General features: G+C 41.8%; 1 protein-coding gene across 2 annotated transcripts; it reads right to left on the bottom strand.

Moving 5' to 3' along the window:
- Window positions 1-623: 623 nt before the first annotated feature.
- LOC147431042 (VIN3-like protein 1) lies at window positions 624-4,803 on the bottom strand. 2 transcript variants are annotated; one of them, XM_086493646.1, is made up of 4 exons: window positions 3,221-4,803; window positions 2,261-2,571; window positions 1,882-2,178; window positions 624-1,728 (listed from the first exon to the last, which is right to left on the bottom strand). In XM_086493646.1, exons 1-4 carry the CDS (start codon window positions 4,180-4,182, stop codon window positions 1,022-1,024), a joined length of 2,277 nt encoding a protein of 758 aa, XP_086349772.1. In that variant the 5' UTR covers window positions 4,183-4,803; the 3' UTR covers window positions 624-1,021. The 2 variants fall into 2 exon arrangements, with proteins under 2 accessions (XP_086349772.1, XP_086349771.1); XM_086493645.1 differs by having other exon boundaries at window positions 624-2,178; window positions 3,221-4,802.
- Between the last annotated feature and the right edge of the window lie 7,252 nt (window positions 4,804-12,055).

Here is a 12,055-nt window from a genome sequence, read left to right as displayed (position 1 = left end):
CAACATCAACGAATCTTCCTACAACACCAAAATGAGAGATTGCATAAACCGACAAAACCTTAGCGTTCCTACACATGAACATTATCACTCACAAAAGCCATTGAAAGGAGAGATCATTGCCAAAGCATCCCGAAAATTCAACGGGTGAGTGTAACGACAGATGAGGGAGGGAGAATGAAGAAACCCTTACCCTCAACCACTTCTTCCATTACTCTACTTGCCATAGAACCAAAAGAGCATACACCAAAGATGGAGGCTAAAAGAAACTTCTTCTTCACTACTCAAATGATGATAAGGTCTATAAAACATAAATGAAAATACACCATAATAAGAGACTCTGTACTACTGTCAATGCGAAAACACTAATGAGCGAGCTAGCACAATAAGACCATCGCTCTTGAAAATGTGAGCGGGAAGTCATCCAGGCATACAATGGGTTAGTTTGATACCTCCACACACACACACACATAGCTTGCTTACTAGTGTGCAACAAGACAGTTGATAACATATAATCAGCATGCAAAATTCAACACGGTGACCAAGTTCAACAGTTAAAATAGAGCTAGATTTCACATAACCAAGGTACTCATGTAGACGATAATAGCATCTGTAAGCCCACAATATGGTTCAAATCTGCCTATTTAGGTTAGCTTCTGAATGTTTGTACAGAGAAACATACAAAAGAATCTCTCACAAAAATTTCTAAAATGCCAATCAATTCCTGACTGAGCTTGCATAAGTGTCATGTTGATATGGGAGAATCAGATTCTATCAAGTGACTACAATTAGAAGCAGCCATCTGGAAGTTCTTTTCCACTGCTGCAAAATGAGGAAGCCTGGTTAGAGGTAAGTATGCAGATTTTGGGTTATGTTTAAGTCCTTGAGAGAATTCCAGGCCTGCTCTTGCTTCGGCATTGTCACAAGAGGCGCCACTATCTGATTTCAGTTTGCAGGGCTTCCCCTTTTGTTGCCATTCCTCTTCTCTGTGCAAGTTTCTTAGCTCCAGAGTCCAAAACCTTCATCACCGAAGTCTCCTACAGAAACCATCTGACCCAATTGGACATCTACCCACTCCAATCATCTCTTCAAAAGCATCCACTAATTGGCCAGCCAAACTTGCTGGGTCATCTTGAAGCGTATCGATGAAAACGCTGATCACCCTCTTCTCTTGTTCGCTTGCACTCAATGTGAACCATGTCAAGAACTTCATACGAAACTCTTCTTTAAGATGACCCTTACACTCTAACCAGCGAATCACCTTGACAGAAAATTCATAATTATGAAAATCTGCTTCACTCTTGCAGGTAAAGACACCCTGCTTATGGTTGTCTTCTGACATGTGGTCTAATTCCATCTCTGCCTGGGTTGTGATTGCCCCATTGTCTCTTCCATCACCTTGCCTCACCCAATTCTGCGAAGGAAGGTCACCATTTGACGAACACAATCGATTCAAATTAATGGTATGATAGCATTGCTTGCCATCACAACAATCAAAACCTGAGGAGCCCATTTCCATATTTGAGTTTTCCATCCCTAGTTGTACTTGCTTACACTTCGAAGGCCCCAACGATGCATCTAAAGAGTGAAGGTCTCTCTCTTCCTGCACCCCTGCCACATTCCTTTGTCCAAGGTAGTACCTTCTCCTTTCATCTTGCAGACTAGCAGCTCTCTTTGAATACACAGAGACTGAACCTTCAAAAGCCTCGCAATGGTCCTTGTGCTCCTTGCCTGTAATTTTCAGCCCATTCTTCCCATTATTTATATGATGATGATAATCCAGATTCATGCATCTTGACGTTCCTCCGCCTACCCTTTCTGTATTAATGAGTAAAACACCCAAAGAAGCATAAACATCCACAGGTGGCTCAACATGTTCTGTACCTTTGGTGGAGCATCCAGCCTCACAAACTGCAATATCACCTTCCATAGAAAACGGCACTATTTTAAAGGTATAATCTGTAAGAGGGTGCAGGTTTGAGACCACGCACTTGTCATCCATGTTGTAAAGAATGCTAGTTGGAGTGCGGGCATATGCAGGTTCTTCACTAGCCTTACGATGCCAAAGCTTATAACCGAGCAGTTTAGACTTCACACAAGTTCCTTGGACATTCACAGCAACAACTATCATAGATGAGCTTACATCTTCAAAACAAATCACAACAGGTACCGTGCTCTGTCCTGCAGTCACAACTGAGGGATGTGAATGCAAAGCTGAAGACTTCACAGGGCATATAACTGAAAACATAAACAAGAAGAAGACCTGCTTTCTTTGGGGGAGCTTCTTTGCCAGCCAAACTCCAGCTGCCTGCCTTTTCTAGAGCTAGATCGATAAGTCTGTGCACGTCTATCTTGCAAGACAATACGGCCATGCTAGATTGCAACCGCATTACTGAGCCTAATTCCATTTGACTCACTTCTGCATGCACTCTCTTCATAGCCTCCTCTATAGGAGCATGGACATCTTTAAACAACTTAGTCCCCTTCAGTAGTCTATAGCTTAAGTAGAGGCGGTAGTGAAGATTATCCAGAGTCAGGGAACCTTTTGCAGCCCGCAGCTGCTCCCTCCAATGCCTACATAATTGGAAACACAAGACTCCAGCTAAGTACTCAAGAGACATGAATTTTTGGACGTCTAAACAAAATGCTAATGTGCACATACATCCTTTTTAGCACATGCTGCAGGAACAAGTATACATGTTGATAATTAGGAAAGAATATAAACACACGCACACTGCACAAAAAACGACAAATAGGCATAGTGCAATTCTAAACAACACATCGAGACAAAAAATCAAGATCTATATTCTTATACTTCACCCTTTTAAGCTTTGCTCGCCCTCTCTAACTCCTCTTCTTGCAAAACTCTCACATTTAAATAAAATCTGCTCCCCGGCGCCTCCATCTTAACATGAAGTCACAGTTTTTACTGTTTTTCTTTTTGTTCGCATCTAAAACCTTTGCTCTCTAACTATGAATCTCTCTCATTGCTCTTCCTGCAGAACTTTCTAGCCCACTCTCCCAACTTTCTTTCACAATGTGCTGTGTGTGTTCATCCATTCAAGCAGGGTCTGTGTGCGTATGTAAGCATATGAGAGTGTCTGCCCAGACGCAAGCACCTTGCACATGTGTGGGCAAAAAATACCCATGGAACAGCCCGTTTTTCTCAACATGCGTATTGAATAAAACTAACAAGAACAAGCTTCTAAAGAGCAGAATGTACCAAATCAAAGGCATGACTGAATGGCATGATTGACAGTAGTAGCTTCCATCAAGAGATGGAATGCTCCCATCAGTGTCTACAACTCCAGCCACCTGTTGCTTCAAGCCACACTCTATGTGACAAGATAACCCACAACCACCATTCATATCGGGGTCACACAGTATCCAAAGACTAGGATCCCTCTTATTGTCAAAAAGTTTACAGATACAGCAAGAGCAGCGCCTACAAAAAGAATCATCTGAGGAGATCTTGGCCTGACAGGCACTGTTTCTGCACACGGTGCTACAGAGAGAGTCAAGGCTTGTACCATTCACTTGAAAATAAGGCAGAGAATTGACAACTGTTGCACCACATGTTGCGGCCCCATTTGAGTGTTTGCCATTGGTCAGGGCACACCTTGTAGAGCAGGAGAGTAAATTCAAGCCATTTTCTTGGTGGGTGATTACACCTTCAAATTTCAGATTTCTGGGCAGCGGTGGGCAGTCATCCATTATCCCATTCAGTAAAAACTTTTCTGTAGGAGGGGCCTCTTTCAGGGTAGGAGATGAAGGCTCAAGCTTTCTTCTTTCCCCAGATCCGAAGGATAAACCATTCTTATGTGTTGTCAGAGAAGGTGGTGAGTGTTGTTTTATCAGGGCATCCCCCTCTCCCAGAGATCCTTTGTTATCATCTTGTAACGGCAGAGCTGTTTCACATGTTGGCGGGATGCGCAATGGTCTGCAACTTTTTCTTTGCCGTCTGAAGGGTATTAGAGTAGAGCTCTGGTGCAGAGAAGATGGGAGCTCCTGTGCTTCAAAATTTGCTAGAAGCTTGGTAAAAGCCACTTCTGGAGGCTTGCTCTCATGGGAACCTCCGAATCTCCATGTATAGCCTTCGAGAATGCCTTGGCCTGACCAATGCTGGCCTTCATGTAGATCCTGCATTTGTGAGCTTTGGAGCATTACGACGTCCTCGTCCAGCATTGGTTGCTAAACACAAGAAGCAGAATGCTAAACAGGCTGAAGTTTAACAGAGCAAATGAGCCAAAAATGCAACCCAAAGACACGCTGGAGCACCCACATTGAGGTTCCAGAGACCCACATTAGGGTCGATCCACGCAAATTGTGTCACAGGATTGCCTTTTGCGGAGGCTTGTCTGCATGATGTCCATTACAGAGGTACTCACACAATAGAATGCGGGCAAATCGACACGGTGAACTCCATTTCCAAATCAGAGCGGTAGAAGCCTTGCTCGCAGAAACTCTACTAACGTTCACTCAAGCTCGCATGCTGTTGATCTCAAGGCTCAACTGCCCAAGCAAGAACCAAAGAGGACGACGCTGATCTCTCGTTTTGCGAGACAACAAGATTGCCGGACGTTTGTCTGTAAATGCATGCTAGTTTGGGCACTTTGCGTCGCCCCAAAAACGTGCCAAGAAAGGCCAAATTGTCAGGAGATCATCTTCATTCTGCTTCTGTCTTTTCCTTGTAAATTGTCCCCGGACCCTCTCCCGGCCCCCCCATTGTGTCCCCGATGCGCAGAGCTTTGCTCGCGCACCAGTTTCCCGTTGCCACAAACAGCAAGAGGAAGAGGAGGAGAGAGAGGAAAAGGTTTGGTCACACTTTACAGCGAAGATACCAAAATGCAAAACATTTGATACGAAAATGCAAAACAACCCAGAAGGGCCGGGTTCAATTCTCAGGAAACCTCTAAACGAGTGCCAGCCCACCAAATTATATCACAAGAAGTTTTGGACAAACTCTCACAATAATTCTCACATTGTGACTTACCTGAACATCATGAGCTTCTCTGAGGGAGGCGTTGCATACCTAGCTAGGTACGATTGGGGGCAGGGGACCGCCGGCCCCCCCACCGGGCCGGCGGTCTTTGCCCCCAATCGTACCTAGTTAGGTATGCAGTGCCTCTCGAGCAGAAGCTCATGATGGTATGCATCGTACAAAAAACACTGAAAAAGACTCCGTTTTCCTACATGAGAAAATTTCTAAATCTTCTTGTGAAAAGGAACTGCCCAAGAGGCGTGCTTCGATTTCGAAGGGCATTCACGGCAATTTTTAAAAAATCCACTAGTGTGACAACGCCGTGGCTTGGGGCACACAGAGGTGGTGGAGCGGGCGTCCCAATGTGACAGGGGCCTAAGGATTATAAGCCACACATGAACATGGTGGGTCCGAAAACTCTCTAGCTTTTTGCTGACCAATTGTTGCATGACACGACAAGAGTTCGCCCCTGTTTGGACAAACAATTTGAACAAAACCTTATATGTGTGTGTATGTAAATAGTAAACATACGTTTACATCTTTTTTATTTATTTATTTATTTGTAAATCGTCCATGTCATTTTTTAAAAACAAGTGGCGAAACAAACTTCCTTTCTTTTATTTGACATTTTAGAACGTGAGAATCGCCTTCTTTTTTGTCATGTAATTATAGCCTACATATGCATATGACAAAATATGTGGGACTATGTTAAATAAAAAATATGTGCACATTATGTTTTTTTTTTTCCAAAGCTTACAATTTGTGAGTGAATGGTATTAAGCACAACATAAAAATTACAAAACAACCTCAAGTTCCAAGCGGAGCCTTGAGGTGCTGAAGATTACAAATTGGATGTCTATCACCTCTCATTGAGGCTAACCATGATCGGCTTTACAAAGCAGGTGGAGCCTTGAGGTGTTGAAGATTACAAATTGGATGTCTATCACCTCTCATTGAGGCTAACCACGATCTGCTTTACAAAGTAGGTGGACTATAATTCTAGGCTTTTACTTATAGCAAGTTGACAGCACCGCATGGGTAGCCGTAGACTAGTCTCATGTGCACATTATGTTATGCAAAGCACACCAAAAAGGTGTTAGGAAGGAATGGTCTAGTCGTTTAAAATTTTGGGTAGCTTACTCTAACTTTTGCTCATATTCAATCAAATCTATTCGATAAGGTCGGTAGGGGCTTTCAAGTGGGATTGAAAAGTCTTGATTACTTAAAATTTCAAATACTTCATTTTATCATTGACAAGTCTTGATTACTTAAAATTTCAAACACTTCAAAAAAAAAACACTTCTTGGAAATAGATTCCTTGGAATTTTTGAGGCTCAGTCCGCGACTAGAGGAGCTTGGTGATGAATCAGCTCAAAGTGAGTGCAGGGTGAGGAGCTTGGCAATGGCAAGAGTGAGTGCAAAGTGAGGTAAGGGGTGCATGTTTATACGAGACAAGGTGGCCTTCTACTCGTTGTGAGTTGTGATGCTAGCTGCGATGTTGATGTGCTAGGGTTATTGTTTCAGGAAATGCCCGCCAGTTTTGTTAGGAGCTTGGGAGAGTTGCTCCCTTTGTGCCGTGTTGTATTTCCTCTTGGTGCATGCTGTTGGTTGGAGCTTGGCCTTGCGTAGCAATTTTGATTTTTTCAAAGTTGACCACCGATCGCAATCCATGTTGTCGTATCACAATTCAACTCATTAGAGCATGGCCAGAGTCTATAAGCCTTGTGAAGCTTCTGAAGCCTTCTCACTGTGGTCCTCGTACATTGGCAGAGGAAATCATGCACGGGGCAATTAGGCTAAGTCGTAATAAAGCTAAAGACTGGTACATGTTGCAGGCGGAGTTCAGCATGGAGACAGTATTACAAAGCCTTCAAGCTTGTTGTGCTCACTTAGTGGAGCTCTATTTTATGGGTCGTCGAATGACGACTCAAAACCTGTGGGAGTGGGTAGCAACAGCGACTAATAACAAAAATGAGATCTGTTAGTTTACGACGGTGGAAAAAGGCTTCTATGTGGCAAGGTGTGCCTCCGAGCAAATTGTTCATGAGCTGGTTATGAGAGGGGCTTCCCACTTTAATTATGCTATGCCTTGGATGCGCGAGTTCTATCCAAATGAAGGGTTTATGACTTCTTCCCAATGTGGGTTACATTCGAAGGCTTCCCCCTCTAGTTGAACAAATATGTGGACTCCATTGTTGCTATGCTGGACAGGGTGCTTTTCATTCCGAAAATGTAGGGGGTAAGATCGGGCTTGGACATAAAGGTTTGTATTCTATGGAATATGAGTAAGCCGATTCCCAAGTATCTCGATTTGAGTATGGGTAGTTTTGGCAACTTCCAACAAGAGTTAGCGTTTTTCTCATTTTCTAATGCCTACTACAAATGCCGAAGAATTGGTCATTATGCTAAGGATTGCCACGACGTAGAAGTTGTTCGCAACCCGAAGGTCATGACAACTTGGAGATGCGTTACGAGGGAGTTCAAGCCCTCTATAGGTGATCCAAGGCCGGAAGATACGGCTAGAGAACAGGACTTGTCTTGCATAGAATTCTTATGGTTCTACTGCGAGTGGCAAAAATTATGTTCCTAATGCTCCTGCTGGCAGCAATTCGTCTGGAAATTTTGGTGATAAGGGCAAAAAGAAGTTGTGTTTCCATTATTGTAAAGCTAATGATCACTTGATAAAGCAATGTCCTAAGTTGAAGGCCAAAGAGGCTAAGAAGAAAGAGGGTGGTTCCACTACAAATGCAGCCATTGTTGAGTCTTCTCTGAAAGGAGACTGTGATGCTGATGTTGATGCAGAATGGGCTTTTAGTACAGAGTGCACTTATTATCCTGTTGTCCATGATGCATGCACGTGAGTTGCTGCAGATTCACATGTGTGGTATTTCGACAGTGGTGCTACAAAGCATATTACCTCACATCGTGAATTGTTCACCTCTCTCGAGTCTGTCCCTGGCAGTTCTTTCACACTTGTTGATGCACTTTATGTACCTGGGATCAAGAAGAATCTTTTGTCTGTATCTGCACTTGTTAGACTTGGACTTGTAGTCAAATTTGTGGATAATAGATGTACAGTTCATGATCTCAATTTTGGTGATGAAATTGTTGCATAGGGCCTTTTATGCCACAGGCTGTATACTTGTCACAAGAACAGAATAATAGAGATAGGTAGCAAAAGATAGAGAAATAGATCTTTGTATTGATGGATTTTTGTAAAGTTTTGATACAACAGAGGAGCAATAAAATATATGAGCGCACTCCGTTGTACGAAGCTCGAACCTCCCGACCACCCCCGAGCTTCAGTTCGCTTGCATGCAGCATCTCACTCGCACTTGCACTCGCACTCACACTCACAATCGCACTCGTAGAAGAGGAGATCTATGAATGATCCCCAAACGCACCACCCGTCGTGCTTTTATCCTTCTTTTCCTCGAAAAGCCTGTGACTTCTCAAAATAGCCGCTTTTTAGGCGTTCAGTCAACTCGATTTTCACACCAAGTATACCTGCGAGAATAAGATAATAACGTGATCGCTAAGCGATCCGTGAAGGTTAGATTTTTATCATGACACTTTGCACAGATCCTGTTTCACACATTGATTTCTGCATCGCCTACAAAATAGCCAAAAGAACATACTCGTGCAACCAATTCAACATGATAATCAAAGTAAACAAACATAATTATGTACCTTCATAATGTCAATTGCAATAGTCTACCATGAAGAAACAAATCCACTTCTTGGTTGATAGCAGGGAGAGCTGTATGATGTTGTATGTCTGTCTGTCCCTGTGTATACTACACTGCTGCTGCCTTCTGTTTGTTTTCATCATAACTTTTACAAACGAACTCAGAACAGAGCAATCCAGGTACTCAAAACGACGGGAATAGGTTTGGTCTACAAGGCATCGTAGATAGAATTACGAAAAACGTTTTTCTTTGGCTGAAAATGAAACGTTTAGGTTGCGACTCATAAAAGCTCTATTTTTGGATCTCCACTACTTTTTCAACTTATTTTAAGCCTACCCATGCATTTTAAGCTAAAACACATAAATATAAAACATTGATATTAATAAAAATCTCAATTTTACTGTTCATAGACAGACTATCTGTTATTCATTAATCTTTATCAAATACGTCTTTAGTGTATTATTTAAAAAAACAATATATATTCTCTCTTAATATCTCAAACTCATTCATATAAGCTCTATTTAATAGACTATTCAACAATCTTTCAAATCGTGCTAAACGAAAGATATGCCCTGCTACATTCTTTTCGACTTTAAGAACTTCAAAGATTAGTCCTATTACATTCTCCCCTTATCAAAATTAACTCTGTCCTCAGATTTGGAAAGAGAGAAAATTCTCTTTGCAAAACACTAAGATCAACCCATGATTCTTCCTCTACTGGATAGTTTTGTCACTTAACCAAAACTTCCACAATGTCTCTATTTCTCAGATGTTTAACACGCCTATCTATCACTAAGTCTGGTTCTACTGTCAATGGTCCGTCATCTTTCAACTTAGAGTTGTCTTGTAAAACATGATGCACATCAGAAACATACTTTTTCAATAAACTCACATGAAATACAGGATGCACTTTAACATGAGAAGGCAATTCCAATTTGTAGGCTAATGAACCAATGCGCTTCAAAATTTTAAACGGCCCAGCAAATCGTGGAGACAATCTTCTATCCTTTTCAAGAATCAAATGAGACTTCTCACGAATAACCTTTAAAAAAACCATATCACCAGTTTCATACTCCACAACACGATGCTTCTTGTCATAATACAATTTATGTCTCTTTTCACTTTGTATGACAAGTGTGGAAAAAATCTTACAAATGCAGTTGCAGATTCAAGGGTTGTTTCAGATGGAAAATTGTGGCATGCACGTTTTGAGCGTCTCAATTTTACCAGTTTACTACGTTTGCAAAAATTTGATATGGTTGCTTCTTTGCCGCCTCTTGAAGCACCTATCAAACATGTTTGTGAAGGTTGTATTTTGGGTAAAATGCAGCATTCTAAGTTTCCAAAGGATGGTTCAGTTAGGGCCACATGCATTTGCAGCTTGTGCATAGCGATGTTTGTGGGGACATGCAGCTTGTGCATAGTGATGTTTGTGGGCACATGCAAACTTCGTCCTTGGGCATAGTGATGTTTGTGGGGACATGCAGCTTGTGCATAGTAATGTTTGTGGGCACATGCAAACTCCGTCCTTGCGCAATTACTTGTACTTCGTGACTTTCATTGATGATTACTCCAGGCATGCATGGGTATTTCTGCTTAAAGTGAAGTGCGAAGTTTTTAGGTGCTTCAAACAATTTCTGGTTATGGCTGAAAATGTATCAATATGTACTATGGGCACCCTCCGTTCCGATCAAGGGGGGGAGTATATGTCTCATCAATTTAATGCATTTCTGGCTAGTCATGGGATAAAACACCAATGTATAGTGCCTTATACACCTCGGCAAAATGGTGTTGCTGAGAGGAAAAACAGGTCACTTACAGAAATGGCACGATGTATGGTCAAAAGTCAAGCTTTTCCGCATTCTTTTTGGCTTGAGGCCATCATGTGTGCCACTTATGTACTTAACACGTGTCCTATAAAAGTTTTGCAGTCTATTATTCCATATGAAGCATGGCATGATAGAAAGCCTTCTATTGAGCACGTGCATGTTTTGGGTTGTTTGGCATATGCTTTGGTGCCACAAACACAGCACATGAAATTGGATGATAAGGCTGTCAAATGTATTTTTGTTGGTTATAGTGCTGAAAGCAAAGGTTACAGATTGTATCATCCGCAAACAAAGCGTATTTTGGTTTCACGGGATGTAGTGTTTATGGAAGATTCTGTTCAGCTCTTGTTGTCATGTACTAGAGACAGTAATGTAAGCTCACAGGACATTTATGACACTTTGTTGCCTCTTTTCAGTGGTGGAAGTTTGAATGTAAATTCCAATGAGGCAAATGTACAGCCTATGGGGGTTTTCAAAAATGTTATAGATTAGCCTATTACTAATGCAAATGTACATGATGTACTCATGAGGAAACGGCTAAAAATGAGCAGGCTAGATGTATGCCAAAGTGGTTGGTGCATACATTGCGTGACAGTAAATTGGATGCACCTTTGTCTAGTCGTACTCGGACAGGCTCTGTCCATGCATTAGATGCATCAGATTGTTATGCTTTGACTGTGTCTAGCTTACATGATGTTGAGGAACCTCTCTCTTTTGATGAAGCACAAAATTCAAAAAATTGGATGGCTGCCATGCAATCAGAATATGATGCACTTATAGAAAATGACACATGGAATTTATGTGATTTGCCTCTTGGCAAAAACTCCATTGGTACGAAGTGGGTTTACAAGTTGAAACGCAAGCCGGATGGTGAGATTGATCGCCATAAGGCTCAACTTGTTGGAAAGGGTTGTGCACAGCAAAAAGGCATAGATTATGACGAGACTTTTGCTCCCACTTGTCATATGACTACTGTGCATTTTTTATGTGCATTGGCAGTTCATTTTGGTTGGGATGTACATCAATTAGACATTATTACTGCTTTCTTCAATGGTGACATATTTGAGGAAGTTTATGTAACGCAGCCTCACGGTTTTGTCAAGAAAGGACAAGAGGATAAGGTGTGCAAATGTAACAAAGCTTTGTATGGGTTGAAGCAATCTCCTCGTGCTTGGTATGATAAGGGTGACACTCATTTAGTCAAACTAGGCTTTCGTAACAGTCCAACAGAAAGCACATTATATGTAAAGCGTGAGGATGATGTACTTCTCATTGTGGTTCTTTATGTAGATAATTTGCTGATCACTGGACCAAATGAGAGACATATTGTTGAATTTAATGCTGATTTGAATGCTACTTTCAAGATCAAAGATTTGGGGCTGTTGCATCATTACTTGGGTATACAGTTTAAGCAACGTGATGGTGGTATTGCCTTGTGTCAGAATAGTTACATAGAGACATTGCTATGTAAGCTTGGACTTGAGGATTGAAAACCTGTTGCCACTCTCATGGAAATAGGTTTGAAATTGAGTCTTCATGACGCTGGTGATCCTCCTGAT

The sequence above is a fragment of the Adiantum capillus-veneris genome, chromosome 21 (assembly GCF_014529385.1).
Source record: "Adiantum capillus-veneris isolate H3 chromosome 21, ASM1452938v2, whole genome shotgun sequence".
Taxonomy (NCBI): domain Eukaryota; kingdom Viridiplantae; phylum Streptophyta; class Polypodiopsida; order Polypodiales; family Pteridaceae; genus Adiantum; species Adiantum capillus-veneris.
The sequence above is the reverse complement of the archived record's forward strand: the minus strand, read 5'-3'. Positions and strand labels throughout refer to the sequence as shown.